This window comes from Nannobrachium achirus (assembly GCF_963921795.1).
Source record: "Nannobrachium achirus genome assembly, chromosome: 20".
Lineage (NCBI taxonomy): Eukaryota > Metazoa > Chordata > Actinopteri > Myctophiformes > Myctophidae > Nannobrachium > Nannobrachium achirus.
Window position 1 is genome coordinate 43,875,702 of NC_137827.1, and position 14,913 is coordinate 43,890,614.

Here is a 14,913-nt window from a genome sequence, read left to right on the forward strand (position 1 = left end):
GCCACTCCTTGGAAGCGGTTTTCACCGCTTCAAAAACAGGATGACGTCACCAACAACAAGTGTGACCTGATATAAATAACAAGACGCAAGTTGGCACTTCAGCAGAGTGCCAACTTGCCCACCCACATGCATACATACAGCACTGAACAGCACTGTACTTGCTCGCTCTGCTGGCGCACAAGAAGGCCATATATGGCCGCGATTGCACAAGGCGCAAGTCGGCACCTCGATAGAGTGCAGTTCTAGTTACAGCTGTGTTGAGATACACAGATTAATAGCTAATTATCCCTTGGGCCCGAACCTGCTTGCTCAGGGGATAAATTGAATCTTGACCGCCAGGTCAGAATTCGTATTAGATCCTGTGTCTATTGGTGAGAAGACCTTTAACATGATCTAAATGTGTGTAAATAGAAAAGCAGGGAGACTAGATAACACCACCCACCTATAAGTCATATTGTATTAACATACTCTACCATACAGATTAGACAAAATTCACTAAGAAAAAGTACATAATAGTACTTAAAGAGAAGGGTGATTAACATAATTATGATTAACCCTCTAACTGGTTTTGACCTCACAGTCACTCATGAGTACAGGGGGTTCCATCCATCTTTTCACTGAGACCCTACGGAATTGAGTAGGACCCTGTAGTTTTTCTTTTCTTTTTTTTCTTTTCAATTTGATAGCCCATTTGTTATTTATACCTATAGTATATTGTCTATAAAACGCCATACTAGAGCAAAATGTTTCTCTAATATTGTATTTTTTCTTCCCAGAAACAACTTTTCTTTTTTTCTTTTTTTTTTCTCTCGAGATCGATAACATTATATTCCATATTGATTTCTCATTCTGTCAATAAAGACTGGAAGTCAGACCCCTGTTCAGCCAGACATCATATGGAGTGAGAGCACACTCTACTGGCCACACTACAGAGGCTACTGGCTCTGTCCCTCTTCCACCCATCTTTTCACTGAGACCCTAAGAAATTGAGTAGGACCCTGTAAAAAAATCTTTTTGTTTTTAGTTTTCTGTTGTTGTTTTGCAGCCTAGAAATTGTTTAAAGTGGTCTTCATATATGGGCTTGAGATCCACATACTGTATATGTGTTTGTCACACTCACCCATGATTCACCCGTCTGTCCACTCACAAGGCAAGTTCGGGCCGCTACGCCGAACAAGCTGTGAACTTGAAGATCGCCTATTTTCATTATTTTCACCAAAGGTGCCCTTTTCGAAATCTCAGCCCCTGCCTCTCTAATATTCTCTGCACGTCCCTGATGCCCTGTATCTGTCAGTCATTGCAGCGTGATCTAGAATGTGACAACACTCCCATTGTTGAAAGAAATTGATGGAATGTGGAAGTGCTCATTCTATCTCAATGGCATAGTTCCAATGTTTGGAACATGATGATACAACACTGGATGTATCATTAAGAGCTGCTAGGGGATCTATTTTGATTATCTTAAGTACCAGCTCTTATATGCCTTAATTTAAAGGCCTGTCCATACCGTCTCCGACCACAGAGCCTTTCGTCGGAAAGGTCCGGTTCAACTACAAAATGACGTAACTCACATCTTCTGAAAAGCATCACCCCAAATTAGAGTTTGGAAAGCTGCACATCGGAAAGTCGGAACTCTCTGACGAGAAGTTCGGTGGTCAGAGAGAGTATGGACAGGCCTTTAAGTTAAGGCATAAGAGCTGGTACTTAGTAGTTAGGTGTCCTAGGTCGAGTAGCTGATCTTTTAGCTGCAGTTTTGTGCAGATAACTAAACAATTATTTAGCAAAGCTTTCATATCTCACATGCCATACACACACCTGCAACTTTCAAAAAAAAAGGAGGAAAAAAAGTGTGATGATGAGAGTAATTAAGCTCACCCCCGGCGGTAAACATCACATATCCATGGTATTTCGGCAACACATCAGCTTTCGCAACAATAAAACGGTTAAATCATTTTGATGCGAAAGGACAGGTTTGTCTATGATCATCGTAGAGAACAGACAAGATAATACAGACCTAGATGAAGAGGATATCTGCTAGGTCTGCCCTCCCATAGGGTGCTCGGCTGTGGGTCGTCACTTGGTCAGTTCTGGTGGCTTGGCTTACAGTTCTCTACGCTAGGCAAGTTGTTCAAGCTCCTTGTGCAAGGCCTTCTGATCACTGTCATCCTAAACCTGCCATGTCCTGTGTGAATGTTTTCTCCTTCTCTTAACCCAAGAAAGGTTCATCCACAACCGAAACACAGACATCACCTTCTAGCGCTTTCCTCTAACACGAGGTGCATTCTTCATCATGGGCTTTGCAATCTTGGGTTTCGGTTCGGTCTTTGCATGGTCCTTAGCGCTGAAGTCAGATGGCTTCTTGTTTGCCTCTTTTGCCTTCTTGGCCTCCTTGGCAGCCTTGATGGCCAGCTCACGCTGGGCCGCACGGACCTCAGGGTTCTGGTTCCTCTTGGCCATGATTTCAGCCAGGGAGGCCCCAGCGATGGACTTCGTGGAGGACTTTGTTGCACGTACGCGCGTATGCTTCCTTGACAACTCCTCAGACAAGCCCTTCTTGTGCTTGCGTCGGTACAAGACAGTCCATTCGGTCTCTCTTGGGTTCCTCTTGGCCAGGAAAGCAGCCTCACACTTTTGATTTATGAACTGGAATGACTTTCCGTCGGTCCTGCTGTAGTGTATACCATGGCCAGGATGTATTTTAAACCCACTGAAACTACACAATTCGACCTTGACACCCATTTCAAATAATTAATATCTAACAGGCTTATGTGTCTTATACCTCTTACATTGCGTGCAGTCACCTTTTAAGATTAGCTGCATTAGGCACATATGATGTCAGTCTTGTCCAAATATGATGTCAGTTTTGCCCAAATATGGAGTTCCACATGGCTCCATAGCAGGCTGGGCTCTATGTGCTCCGGTCAGAAATATCGGTTAACAATGGTGTTCTGTCCACTGCTACTTGAAGATGAAATTGATGAGGACCTGAAGCAGGGTGAGGAAGATGATGACAATGTAGTCATGCCGATGGAGGAAGGACCCTCCCACCGTCGAAACCTCGCTTGCCGTACAACTGCTCAGCATGCCGACACTCCTGTTGATATCCTCCTGCGTTTGCTTTATAGATTCAATGGTACGTTGAATTTCACTGAGGTCAGTTCTTTTTCTCCTCAACTGGATGTTGTGTTTGCCTTCCTGTTGTTCACTGCCGGAGGAGTCTTCTTGATGGTCAAGCTCAGGCGGGGACCAGCCACCTTCTGCACTCTTAGGTTTGTCGCTCTGCTTGTGTTTTCTCTTTGGTGCCGTTACCTGACACTTGAAATTGTCCCTCTGAGGCCCCTGGTTACTGACACTCATAACACTGCCAGAACGCACCATAGGTGTGCGGTGTCGGACCTGAGTCTGAATCCAGCCATCTTTCTCAAACTGAATCAGATCATTGAGAGGGTCCCATGGCCGCATGTCAGCATATCGATAATGCCACTTCCTGGTCATGGGGTCCTGTTTAAAAAGTGTGGGGATCCATTCATCGTCCTTGAGCTTCTGCCTCTGTGCCTCCTCCAGGATGGACTTCTTGTTGGTGGCTTCCACCTGGTCTTTGCCGTTGATGGCCCGCGTCACATGCTGCCACAACCTTTCAGATTCAAACTCGGACTGCTCCTCAAGGGGGACAGTGCCGCGGGTCAGTCTGCCTTGCTTCAGCTCTGGGGTGGGGTTGAAGAACAAGTCCTTTGTGCCTGTCTTCCTTTCATTGATGAAGATGTCACTGTCCCAGTGTCCTTCTAGCGTAGCCAGTACCTCTTTGCCCAGCTTGATCTTCCCAGCGATCTGATTTACACTGTCGTTGCTGCCCAACAATGGTTTCAGTTTGAACTCGAGCTGGGCGCTGTAGCCCGTCTTCTCACAGGTGATGGTGACTAGGCCACCCAACTCAAGGGTCAACGTGCCATAGAGGATGCCTTTACAGTGGACGTAGGGCATGTTTATAACATAGTCCTCTCCTTGGTTGAGAAAGGTGAGGCGAGACTCCCCTTCCATTATGACTGATACTGAGTTTACATAGAACTTGGATTTGACCAGGGTGCTGCCACTCAGACAGAAGCCATCTTTCCTATTGCTGACGTAGAAGGCAGACACTGGAGGATGATGGGAGACCTGCTCTGCGATGTAGAATGTCTTGCTGTTGGTCTCCTGATGAAGCCACATGCAACGGTACATCTCTCCGATGATGGGGTTGTAAGGCTTCTTCACCCACTTTGGCTTTTTGTAGAATCCAGAGATGTACCACTTCACCACCTTCTTCATGCGGTTATAGGCATTCTCCTCTGCTGCTGCCTCGGACAGGAAGTCAGCGTGGTAGTAGAGATCAGCGAGCTTGTCCAGGAAGGACCTTGGCTCCAGAATGAAGGTAGGCAGCAACACCTTTGATAGGTCCATCCCTATCAAAGGTGGCTTCAGCAGGGTCCTAGCCAGAGTCCAGATCAGAGACTTGTACTCCTCTGACACCGTCTCAGTCTGGGACTCCTCTCCCAGTTCTTTGTGCCACTGCGCTAGGTACGACGTTTCCCTCAGGGCCTCATTGGGGTCAACGTGCGAGTCATCCTGGCCCTCCGACGTGTCGCTGTCACTCTCCTCACCCAAGCCCCCGGGATCCGAGTCCTCGTGGTCCTGCTCACCCTCATGGTCTGACTTGTCCGAGTACTGGTCGGGTTCCTTGAACTGGTCGCTGTCATTGAACTGGAAGCCCTGCATGTTGTGGGCTCGGAGGAAGCTGTTGACGTTGATTGGGTGCTCTCCAGTTACGGCATCCTCCTTGCCCTCGCGGATCATGGCCCTCTTCAGCAGACTGGAGCACTTCAGGGCCAGCTCTAGAGCATCCATCCAACAACGCCCATCGGATTCTGAGGTGGCACGGATTATGAGGTGGCTGCTGGGTAACGGCCTAGTGATAGAGCCCATTGTCTCGCCTTTGGGCCCCTTGACAGCCCAGATGGACTGCTCCAGAGGATGGAAGAGCGTGAAGCAGAAGCCGTCCTTCTTGGACGGCCTCTCCATGAGCTTGCAGGCGCTCAGCAGCACCGTGCCCACCCACTGGCTCTTCTTGTGGGTCTTGTAGATGAGCATAACCCCTGGTTTCAGCACGCACCACAGCTTGGTCCAGCCCTTCAGGGTGCCACGAATCTTTAGCCAGTCGGCCATGACGATGACGGAGGGATCAGTGATATTGCAGTGAAGTTCCTTGGCGGCCCTCTTCTTCTCCTCCCTGTAATCTTTCTTTTGCACCTTGAGGGATTCCTTCTTCTTGAACTTCCGTCCTCCAGACGCCGATACGTCTTTGTCTGAGCCATTGTAGAGCTTTGTGTCAGACCTGCTCTTGGATGTGGCATGTGAGTCCTCTTTCTGAGGCAATGGCAATGAGTCCTCCGTCCCTCGGTCGAAACCGTGGCTGTAGCTGACCCTTGGGCTGAGGGTGGAGGGACTACTGAGGAGACCCTCTTCCTTCTCCCTCTCTCGCTCCTTCTCCTGTCGTTGACTCATCCTCCCTGGGGTCAGAAGGACGGTGTCCTCACCAGACACGATGTTCTCTGATCTATTCACGCTGCAAGGTTTTTCAGGGTTTTTTTGTCATCTATGACGTATCTTTCCATATTTGTGTTACATGTGACAAAATAATGTGTCTGGGTGTTTGCAAGATTAGCCCCGGACAAACAAATAGGGGCAGAAAGAAACACATGCACGCACACACACACACACACACACACACACACACACACACACACACACACACACACACACACACACACACACACACACACATGTAGCCTGAAAGCTAGATATGGACACGAAAAAAATTATGAATTGTATTCATAACTCATATTCAACCAAATGGACCCTTTGTGTTAGGACCGGTTGAATGTACCCTTCTTCCCCCAAAAGAGATATTGACTCTCTACTCCATGGTGTCACCCAACACCACATTCCAAAGTGCCAGTATAGTGTTTTATTACCCTGCCGATCTTGATAAGGGACATCCTGCCAACCAGGCAGGCTCTTCTGCACAGCAATATGCAGCCTCTCTGAAATGAGGACAGACAATGGGAAACCATGGAATGTGCTAAAAACTGCTTGATGCAATGACATTTTACAACATTAAACTACATGGTTGTATTCCAATATGATGTACATCAACTATGCATTGATTTTAAAGGGATATAACACTTTCAAAACTTTTTTTTCGTCTAATCAGGCTTGTATGAACACCCTGAACAGTTTTTAATTTGCTTCATTCAGTATTTAGATATTTGATGTAAATGTTACCACCTCCAACACGCCCAGGCCCTCTCCACATACACACCCATTGTAACTTCAAACTCCATTTTAACCATGATAGATTCATTAAAAACACCCATTATTTTTTCTGGTGACTCAAACTACCCTCCTAATATGTGAGCAGACCGTGTTTTTTCAATAACTTTTTTCATTTATTTTCAATAAAATATTATTGTATTTAATGTTTTCCATTTTCCCAAAGAATTTTTAAAAATAAAAGAAAAAGGTTATTGAAAAAACACGGTCTGCTCACGTATTAGGAGGGTATTATGAGTCACCAGAAAAATAATGGGTGTTTTTAATGAATCTATCATGGTTAAAATGGAGTTTGAAGTTACATTGGGTGTGTATGTGGAGAGGGCCTGGGCGTGTTGGAGGTGGTAACATTTACATCAAATATCTAAATACTGAATGAAGCAAATTAAAAACTGTTCAGGGTGTTCATACAAGCCTGATTAGACGAAAAAAAAGTTTTGAAAGTGTTATATCCCTTTAACATGTACGAATATGTATTTCTTTGGTTATTTAACTTTTTAAACCATCTGCCCTCTGAACGATATAAAACAATGATGCTTGATACCTCTACATGTCTAAAATAATGATGATTACAAATATCTGGTCAAATGTAGGAAAATCTCGTTCCTTAGAAGTTAACAGGAAAAAGTTAATTTCACTCCATCTAAGAAAGGGGGTCTGCCGAAAAGACTGTGCCTCAACCCCACCCATTCCGGGGCTTAGGAACAAGCCCCGCCTACTCACTTTATAAGTGACTTCCTGGTTTTCCCTCACTCTCTTCCAAAAAAAACGCACTGAACAGACCATCAACAGAACAGCAGGCCCTGAGACTATTTCAGCTGGCCGGGGACGGCTGTCCCCCCCCCAAAGCTCTCTTGCAAAAAACGGCTTTTAACCAACAACACACAAGGAGGGCTAAAGACTACTCAGCCACCAGGGGCTGCCACGCCCTGGTGACCACGACTCTCTCTCATCATAGAGTCCTGCCGGACTCATCATCAGGACGGCAAATACTCTGCCAGTCCGTGGGATTGGAGCATGCGGTCTCTCCCCTCCAGCGGTGAAGACAACACACGTGGGTGACCACCACTCACCACAGGGTGGAATCCCAGGATCCCCTGTCCCATCATCAGCATCTCCTCCATCCAGAAGGGGGGTGCCTCTCCACTCCTGCTCTGCACACGCTACTTCCTGTGGCTCTCAAAGATGGCCGCCTCCATTCAAGCACCATGTGCAGACCTCATGGCGACGACGCCCAGCCAACATGGCCGACCTTCCAGCACATGCTAAGCTGCTACGCTAGTAACCAACCCTCTCCTTTTCTCCTCCTCTCCTCAAACACATGATGCAAACGGTCCTTCAGCAGGCAAGGCAAAGTTTTTACATGTGTCAATGGCAACTAAGATAGAGTAGGGTTAGATATCGAATGTTTAATGATTTTGTATGATTTCATTTCTTTTTATTTCTTTTCTTTTGGTGATTGTTTGATAAATATGTTTTTGGGGAAACGCTTTGCAAAACTGATCAATGTACAGTATAGTCTGCCATCTATTTTGTACAACATTTTGACAGTTTTAAAATACTATGCCTACTACTTCCCTAGGAACCCATTATCTATCTTTTGCTTGAAGAATCAGACATAGTTATGCTAGTCTGATTGTACATTTTATGATTTTTATAATAAATCACTTTTTCATATTTTAACCTTAAGCGAAACAGTGTGGACAGTGACATTCTTTCTGTGTGTTTTGAATCAATGTGATTGGTACTGGAATCTTAAATGCCTAGGCTAATATAAAGAATCTACGTTTCGAACAGTGAACGAGAAGAAAAAATATATTTTTCATCATTTTGTGAAAAAAATATTTTTTATTATTAATATTAATATTTTTATTAATATTGATATTAATATTACTGTCATAAACGCTACAAAGTGGGGGCTCGTCCGGGATGTTAGCTGATTTCCAGTATTAGTCATATTTTGTTCAAAATGAGCAGAAAGTAATTTTCCATTTTCTGTGTCTGTCGAGGCTATTACATATACGCTGGACGTACTGTAGTAGTATCGCACCGAGCCACAGCAAATGCACTAATTGTCAGTGTCATACTGTACTTTATCTTTACTTTATGGATTAGACAGAGTCGCGGCCGCGGTTCTGAATAATTCATACTGTACATGTACAGTACTCATATTGAGTACAGTATATGTGTGTGGGGTGGGTCGAAAACGCCTGAAAGTCAGTGGTAACCATTTGTAATGATAGCTATATTCCATACATGTACCCTGATTTAAGCATAAGTAGTCGGTATTCCGGCCACTTTCCACTTTAAGTTAAATTAAAGTGAGTGTGCGCCCGTCAAAATTAAACTATCGTTTAAACTGACTGGAAGAAAACTACTGTGTGTTCCGACAAAGTAGGATTTTTAGAATTGGTCCTACTTTCAGCGCTTCATAACAGCCAAATCGTTCGTTGTGTATGAAAGGGAATTATTTAATAGTGGATAGCGTATCTGATAAACTCTACGAAACAGTAAAGTAACCGGAGCGTTGTGCCTTGTAAATCCCAAACAATTCTTACATCAAAGCAGGTTATATACAGCTGCGGGACGTTGGACACGGGGCTCCGTGGCCAACTGTGTGCGTGTGTGTGTGTGTGTGGGCGTGTTCGCCCTGTGATCAAGTGCTGTGTGTCTGTGTGTGTGTGTGTGTGTGTGAGTCTGTGCGCGCGTGTGTGGGTGTACGTGCTTAGTGGGTGTTACTTTCACTAGGCTCTCCAAGAGCCAGGCAAAATAGACCCATCTGATTCACATTTTGGCTGAGACGCCATCTTGAATAGAGGGTGGAGTCTCACATGCTTTGTGACTTCCCTCTCTCTCACACTCAGCGTTACGCGCAGCCTATCACTTCTCTGGTGAGAATTAAGCACCTCCCATACACAATACACAGACCAGAGGACAATTAAAAGGTTTCTCTGTGACACTCAGTATTAACATCACCTCAGATCTTTGGGTTTTTCAACCCGTTTCGACATTGTACCACGGTGTAATATTAAGGATATCCCAACCATAATTTACGCCTCCACGCACCTTTAAAGCTATCAAGCTGTAACTGTGAGCTGCTATGTTTTAAAGTGTTTGTTTTCTTATCTTATCTATTCTCTCCCTATTCAGTTTGGCTGTATTCTCCCAGCCTCGAGGACTTAGTGAATTCTATAAATTGGCACGACTGTTTGATAGATAACTGAATTGGTCTCACATGAACCGGTTCAGCTTTGTCAGGCAAACACTCTTCCAACTACTGGATGAATTAATTGGATTAATCAAGTTTAATCCAAGTTAATTTGTTTTAATTACTTATTCACTTTGGTCATCGACGCTTGAAAAATATTTTTTGCCAAACCTATCAATAGGTCTAATGGTTTACGCCCTTTGTGTTTCATCAGTTATCAAGGACAATTATTTTAATTAAGTTTCAAATTTCAATTTAATTCCTTTTTGATTTTTTTTTTCCTTTCATTGAAAAAAAAAGGAGGATTTTCTCTCCTACGCTTGGAACTCCTTTCTAGTCATATAAATTATTAAGTTAATTCATGGGACTAACCAAGGAACTTTTTCACGCAATAATTAAAATTTAAATGTCACTTTCTAGATGAAATACGAAGGATTGTTCTTTATTATTTGAAGAAGAGTGATAGGAGCCTAGAGCAAAGACTTAAAACCTACTAGGTTTATTTAATATCAAGTTCCCAAACTAGGATATTTGGCATATTTCTCTAACCTCGGAGACCTATAGAAATTATATAGCTGACACGGTTGATTGATTGATCACTGATTTGGGCTCTTTCATGCTCCAGTTTAGTCAATCAAACAAACAATCGTTCCAGCCAATAAAGACTAAATTGGATTAACCTATTGTAATCCAGTCTAATTTATTAATTAATTCATTATCTCGGTCACCGTGGTTTGAAAATATCTTTGTCAAATCCTGCAATTACGCCAATCAATTGTTTTTATTTCTTTTGTCCTTCATCTATCTATTGAGGACACTTTTTGTCCGCAGACTGTCAGATCAGCCATTCATTTCCATTTTGTCTGGACCATCTGACGAAAAACGCTTTAGCCATAACTCAGAAGGAACCCATCTCTCTCGCTCATTCGTCCAACTTCCATCAAAACACGCACGCTTGGCTGTGTATGAGTTTTGACAAACCCTGGACCTACATCTTTGTTATTTGATTACCTGTTTAAAACTTTTCCTCATCAGGCCAAGGCAACATCCTGGTGTACCTCCCTGACTCCGGTCATAAACAACACTACAGAACAGAGAGACAATTAAAACTGTCTCTCCTGCGTCCTTCGCACGCAGGCCTGTAAGTTTATGACAGTGAGGGTTATATGGTCTGCTTGCATGCTGAGTTTTAACAGTGGGTAATCTACATAACAAACAAACTATAGCGAGTGTTCCATTAGTTAACTAGAAGCGGTATCTCATTTCCTTTAAGCGTTTGACCAACCAGTGTTCTGTGAAGACTGGTTAGCGATCATTATTTCTGAGTTTGTAGTTCTTTTCCCCAAAACTGTACCTTGCATTTTGTGTGTTTCCGACCTTAGGGTTCTATAAATTCTATCTGACACGCTTGGGTGATTGATCAACTGGATTGGACTCCTTCATCGAGCCCAGTCTAGTCAATCAAGCAACCAATCAAGCAACCGTCAATCAAGCAACCGTCCCAGTCAAAGAGGATTACATTGGATTAATCTCTTTTAACCCAGTTTAATCTGTTCTATTATTTAATAGTTTTGTTCTCGAGGTTTGGAGACACCTATCTTGCTATTGGGTCGTTAGTAAGCTCTGTTTACTTTGTGCTTCATCCAGTATTTGAAAACAATTATTATAATTAAGATCTAAATTTCAATTAAATTCTTTAAATTTTTCTTTTTGAAAGAAAAGGGATTTTTTTTAACGTATAAACCCCGTTAGTCATATGGATTATTAATTTAATTTATGAGACTAACTGAGGATTTTTTTTATTTAAACTCATAATTTACAGAACTTATTAGTTTTCACAGTTTGCATCGTAAGAAACAGCTGTTGAATTTGATTTCACTTTCTGGATGAACCTAGAGGAATTGTTGTGCTATTAGTTTGGAAAAGAATATAAACCCAAAAAACAACGCTTGGAAAATAATTTTTGAAAAAAAAAATATTATAATATATATATATATTTTTGGGAATTTATCTATTTATTTTATTAGGTAGTTTTTATAAAAGTAACGATAATAATAGGCCAATTATTATGGTTGTTTTGCTTTCATATTCAGTTTTAGTGAATTAAGTTGAGTGAACTGGTAAATGTCTTCATCTGCCATCCTACCATGATTCACATAATCCAGGTAGGCAGGTTGCTTTGAAGTTGAATGGACAATCAGAAGTTGTCATGACCAGATTATCGAAAGTAGTAAAAGTTTTTTTTGCGTGACGCAGGACTGCACAGCTGTAGTAGAGAAAGCGGTTGTTTCTGTTTTCTCGAAGACTATAGCAGTGCAGCCTTGTGTGCAAGTACACAAAGCCACGCTATGCGTGGAAGTGTGTACGCGCAATACTCAATTAATTCTTAACCTATAGCGATTGTGAAGTTTCTTCAGGAACTATTAACAGTAACTATAGTTGAGTGAGTGGCACTCAATGCAGGCGAGTTCAGTAAGTCTGTGAACACATGATAAGTTTATCTAGATTTTTCGCGTAAATCAAGATGAATAATCATTTGGAGGCTCGATGTATTAGTAAAACTGTTAGTTCTGAGAATGTTGTTATAAACAAGATATACGGAACATCTGTAGAAAACACTCCCAAAAACCTGTCATTGATGTCAGGGTTGCAGTGATGTAACCAAGACATTGACTGTCTGCGTTAAAAGAAAAGGTGCATCAAGTGGTCGCTTAAGCGAATTTACTTGACTGTTGACGGTAATTCAATATCTGTGTCTTTGAGTTTTCCGTTTGCACTTTGTGTAACCCAGTCTGTGCTCTTAATTCTGACTGAGTGACCATTTTCTTTTGGACAAGGTCGTGCTCTGCCCTATTTTGGGTACTCAGACATGTCAGTTTTCCTTTGTTATAATGAAAGGAAACAGCATGGTTTGTGACAGAGAGCACACAAACGAGGTCCGCCTCGAACCAAGACACAAAATTCTCTTGCCCTTTTTACTGTAAACCATAGGCTCAGTGAAGACAGCTGAATGCAACAATTTGCATCCAGCTGAAATCACTGACTTTGGCTCTGTGAGAAGAGAGAGAAGTAAAACGGAGGTTCACGCAACTCCATAAATTTGCATTAGTGTAGCATACTGTATGGCTGCCATCTTAGAGTGGGTTGGTGTTTATGAGCAATGTCAATTTGTAAAATGTCAACTGAACTTAACAAGCAAGGGGGGTGAAACTCAGTATGTGTCCTCAACCATGTGCCATATAGGCCCGGTTCTGTGTGATAGCTCACTCCCTTTTCCTTGTGTATTTTTGCTTTTTGACCGACCAACCCCTCCTCCCTGTATTTGTAGTTTTTAGGCACAACCAAGGGTCTGGTAATATTATGGCATTTAAAGAGCAAACTATGATTCTTTTTCTACAGATCAGAGGAGATGGTGAAAACGTACTAAGTATTTGACCACTATTCCAGCTGTAGTTTGTCTCAATTGACAATTAAGTTTCCAAGCAAACTGAGTTGTTTTAAAATTAAATCAGGGCAAACTTGATTCATACCACTTTATGAATTGCTTTCAAATTAGCTTAAATTATAAGAATTTAATTAGTATAAGTATAGTAGTGATTTAATTATCTCATAGATCCTGGCTTGTAAAATCTTAATTGAATTTGAACCCCTTATTTTCATTCAATTGATTTAACTCTGTAACTTGTCTAGTGTTAGGGGGCAAACCTGTGTTGTTGTTTGTCTGACAAGTTCCTGACTTATCCAACTGAATTCTAATTGGAATCCAACCGACTTACGTGTTGATCCAAAACCTAATTTGTTGTTAATGGAAGCAATTATGAAACTAATTCTGTGATTATTTCACAGGCCTAACTTTTCAGAGATGTTAGATTTGTCTATATGATAGGACCAGTACATGCCATGAGGGCAGTGAGGTGAGAGATTACAGCGTCCGTTTTATTACCCTACTTGAAGCTTTATAGCCCAGTTGCAGACTATTCAAGTGAAGTGATAAATTGGACGTCCACAGACCCCAGGTGTAGGCCTGAGTTCTAAACTTGTTTCATGTCCCACCACAATTTAAATTAGGGTCTGAATAAAGTAATGAATGTTGGCTTGTGTCAAACCTGAATCGAAATAAAGTATAGCTGGACCTATATTGGATACAATATACTGGAATGACGAAATACCATCTCTGTGATCTGTCCCAAAAGAAATCCATCACTGGTTGGTTTAAATTGTATAGAACTTTTCAAGCCTCCAGTGCTAACATTTAGTCATTGTAATTATTAATCAAACAAAACGTAACATTGCTAATATGTATTTTAAGTGAGACAATTACATTCGGCTTAGAGGTTTCGGTTAGAGGCATATGCATTTTCTGTTTTAATTAATGGCAAGCCCTGAACTCGATTAGGGTTGAAATGTCCAGGCCTCCATGACTCTGCTCCAACTCTCCATGACTCTGCTCCACTCTGCACTTTGCTCTATTTTGCCCCACGGTTATCTTAACCTGCAATAGCATTTGTAGATGGACAATACTGTCCTTCCAGTGCGTGCATGCGTGCCTAATACCTAGAGTACACAGGTGACTTTATTTTGGATTTAAAAGTCCTTTCTTTTGTTTTGCGACCACCCCATGGAGGGGTCACACAATAGAAATATTTATCTGACATGGAATGTTAGGACTATATTCAGTCAGCTAAACTGTTTTCATCCGAAATGACAGCTTTGACACTCAACTAATGAACAGGGCCTTGCAAATTGGACTTGACAATCTGAAGTGGTTATCACACTATGAAATATATTATAATGCGATTGCATTGTTTCATTGTTTTCCAGGGTGTTTGACTCTGCCTGTGTGTTAGAGCATGCTTTGGACAGCTAGTGAACCAATTTCCTTGTCAGTTCCTTTTCCTGTTTTAAAACTACCAACGCATGGGTTAACACAGGAAATGCAAGCTTAGTTCCATGGAGTCAATGAGACATAACTGAGAGTCTCATGACATTCCATTGAGTAATAAAGCTCACATTACGGTGATAAAAGTAGCTATTGTTTATCTCTCTTATCTTTCCTCTGCATCTGTCACACCACTGACAGAAACACGTTCTGCCTTTCCCATCAATCAATCATGTCAATGTGGTAGGTTGATTCATGTGAAATGCTACACTTTAGTTGATAACTCAATGCTGAAGCCAGTATGGGATCATTTTTAGTACGGAACCTCCCATTTTTGATTAAATAGATGGTAGCAGTGTTCACTAAAATTGATAACTATGTGCTCACATTACGGTGATAAAATTAGTGGTTGTTTATTTTCCTCTGCATCTGTCACACCACTGACGGAAACAAGTTTTGC

The 14,913-nt window shown here is 42.2% G+C and overlaps 2 protein-coding genes across 2 annotated transcripts; both read right to left on the reverse strand.

Moving 5' to 3' along the window:
- Positions 1-2,253: 2,253 nt before the first annotated feature.
- On the reverse strand, positions 2,254-2,739 carry LOC308306181 (large ribosomal subunit protein eL24-like; the record flags this gene model as incomplete). Its single annotated transcript, XM_080751082.1, has 1 exon — positions 2,254-2,739. One exon carries the CDS (start codon positions 2,737-2,739, stop codon positions 2,254-2,256), a length of 486 nt encoding a protein of 161 aa, XP_080607208.1.
- A 219-nt stretch (positions 2,740-2,958) lies between these two features.
- Positions 2,959-7,490, reverse strand: LOC308306182 (oxysterol-binding protein-related protein 8-like; the record flags this gene model as incomplete). The annotated part of the gene is made up of 2 exons (XM_080751083.1): positions 2,959-5,590; positions 7,360-7,490. 2 exons carry the CDS (start codon positions 7,488-7,490, stop codon positions 2,959-2,961), a joined length of 2,763 nt encoding a protein of 920 aa, XP_080607209.1.
- Positions 7,491-14,913: the final 7,423 nt, after the last annotated feature.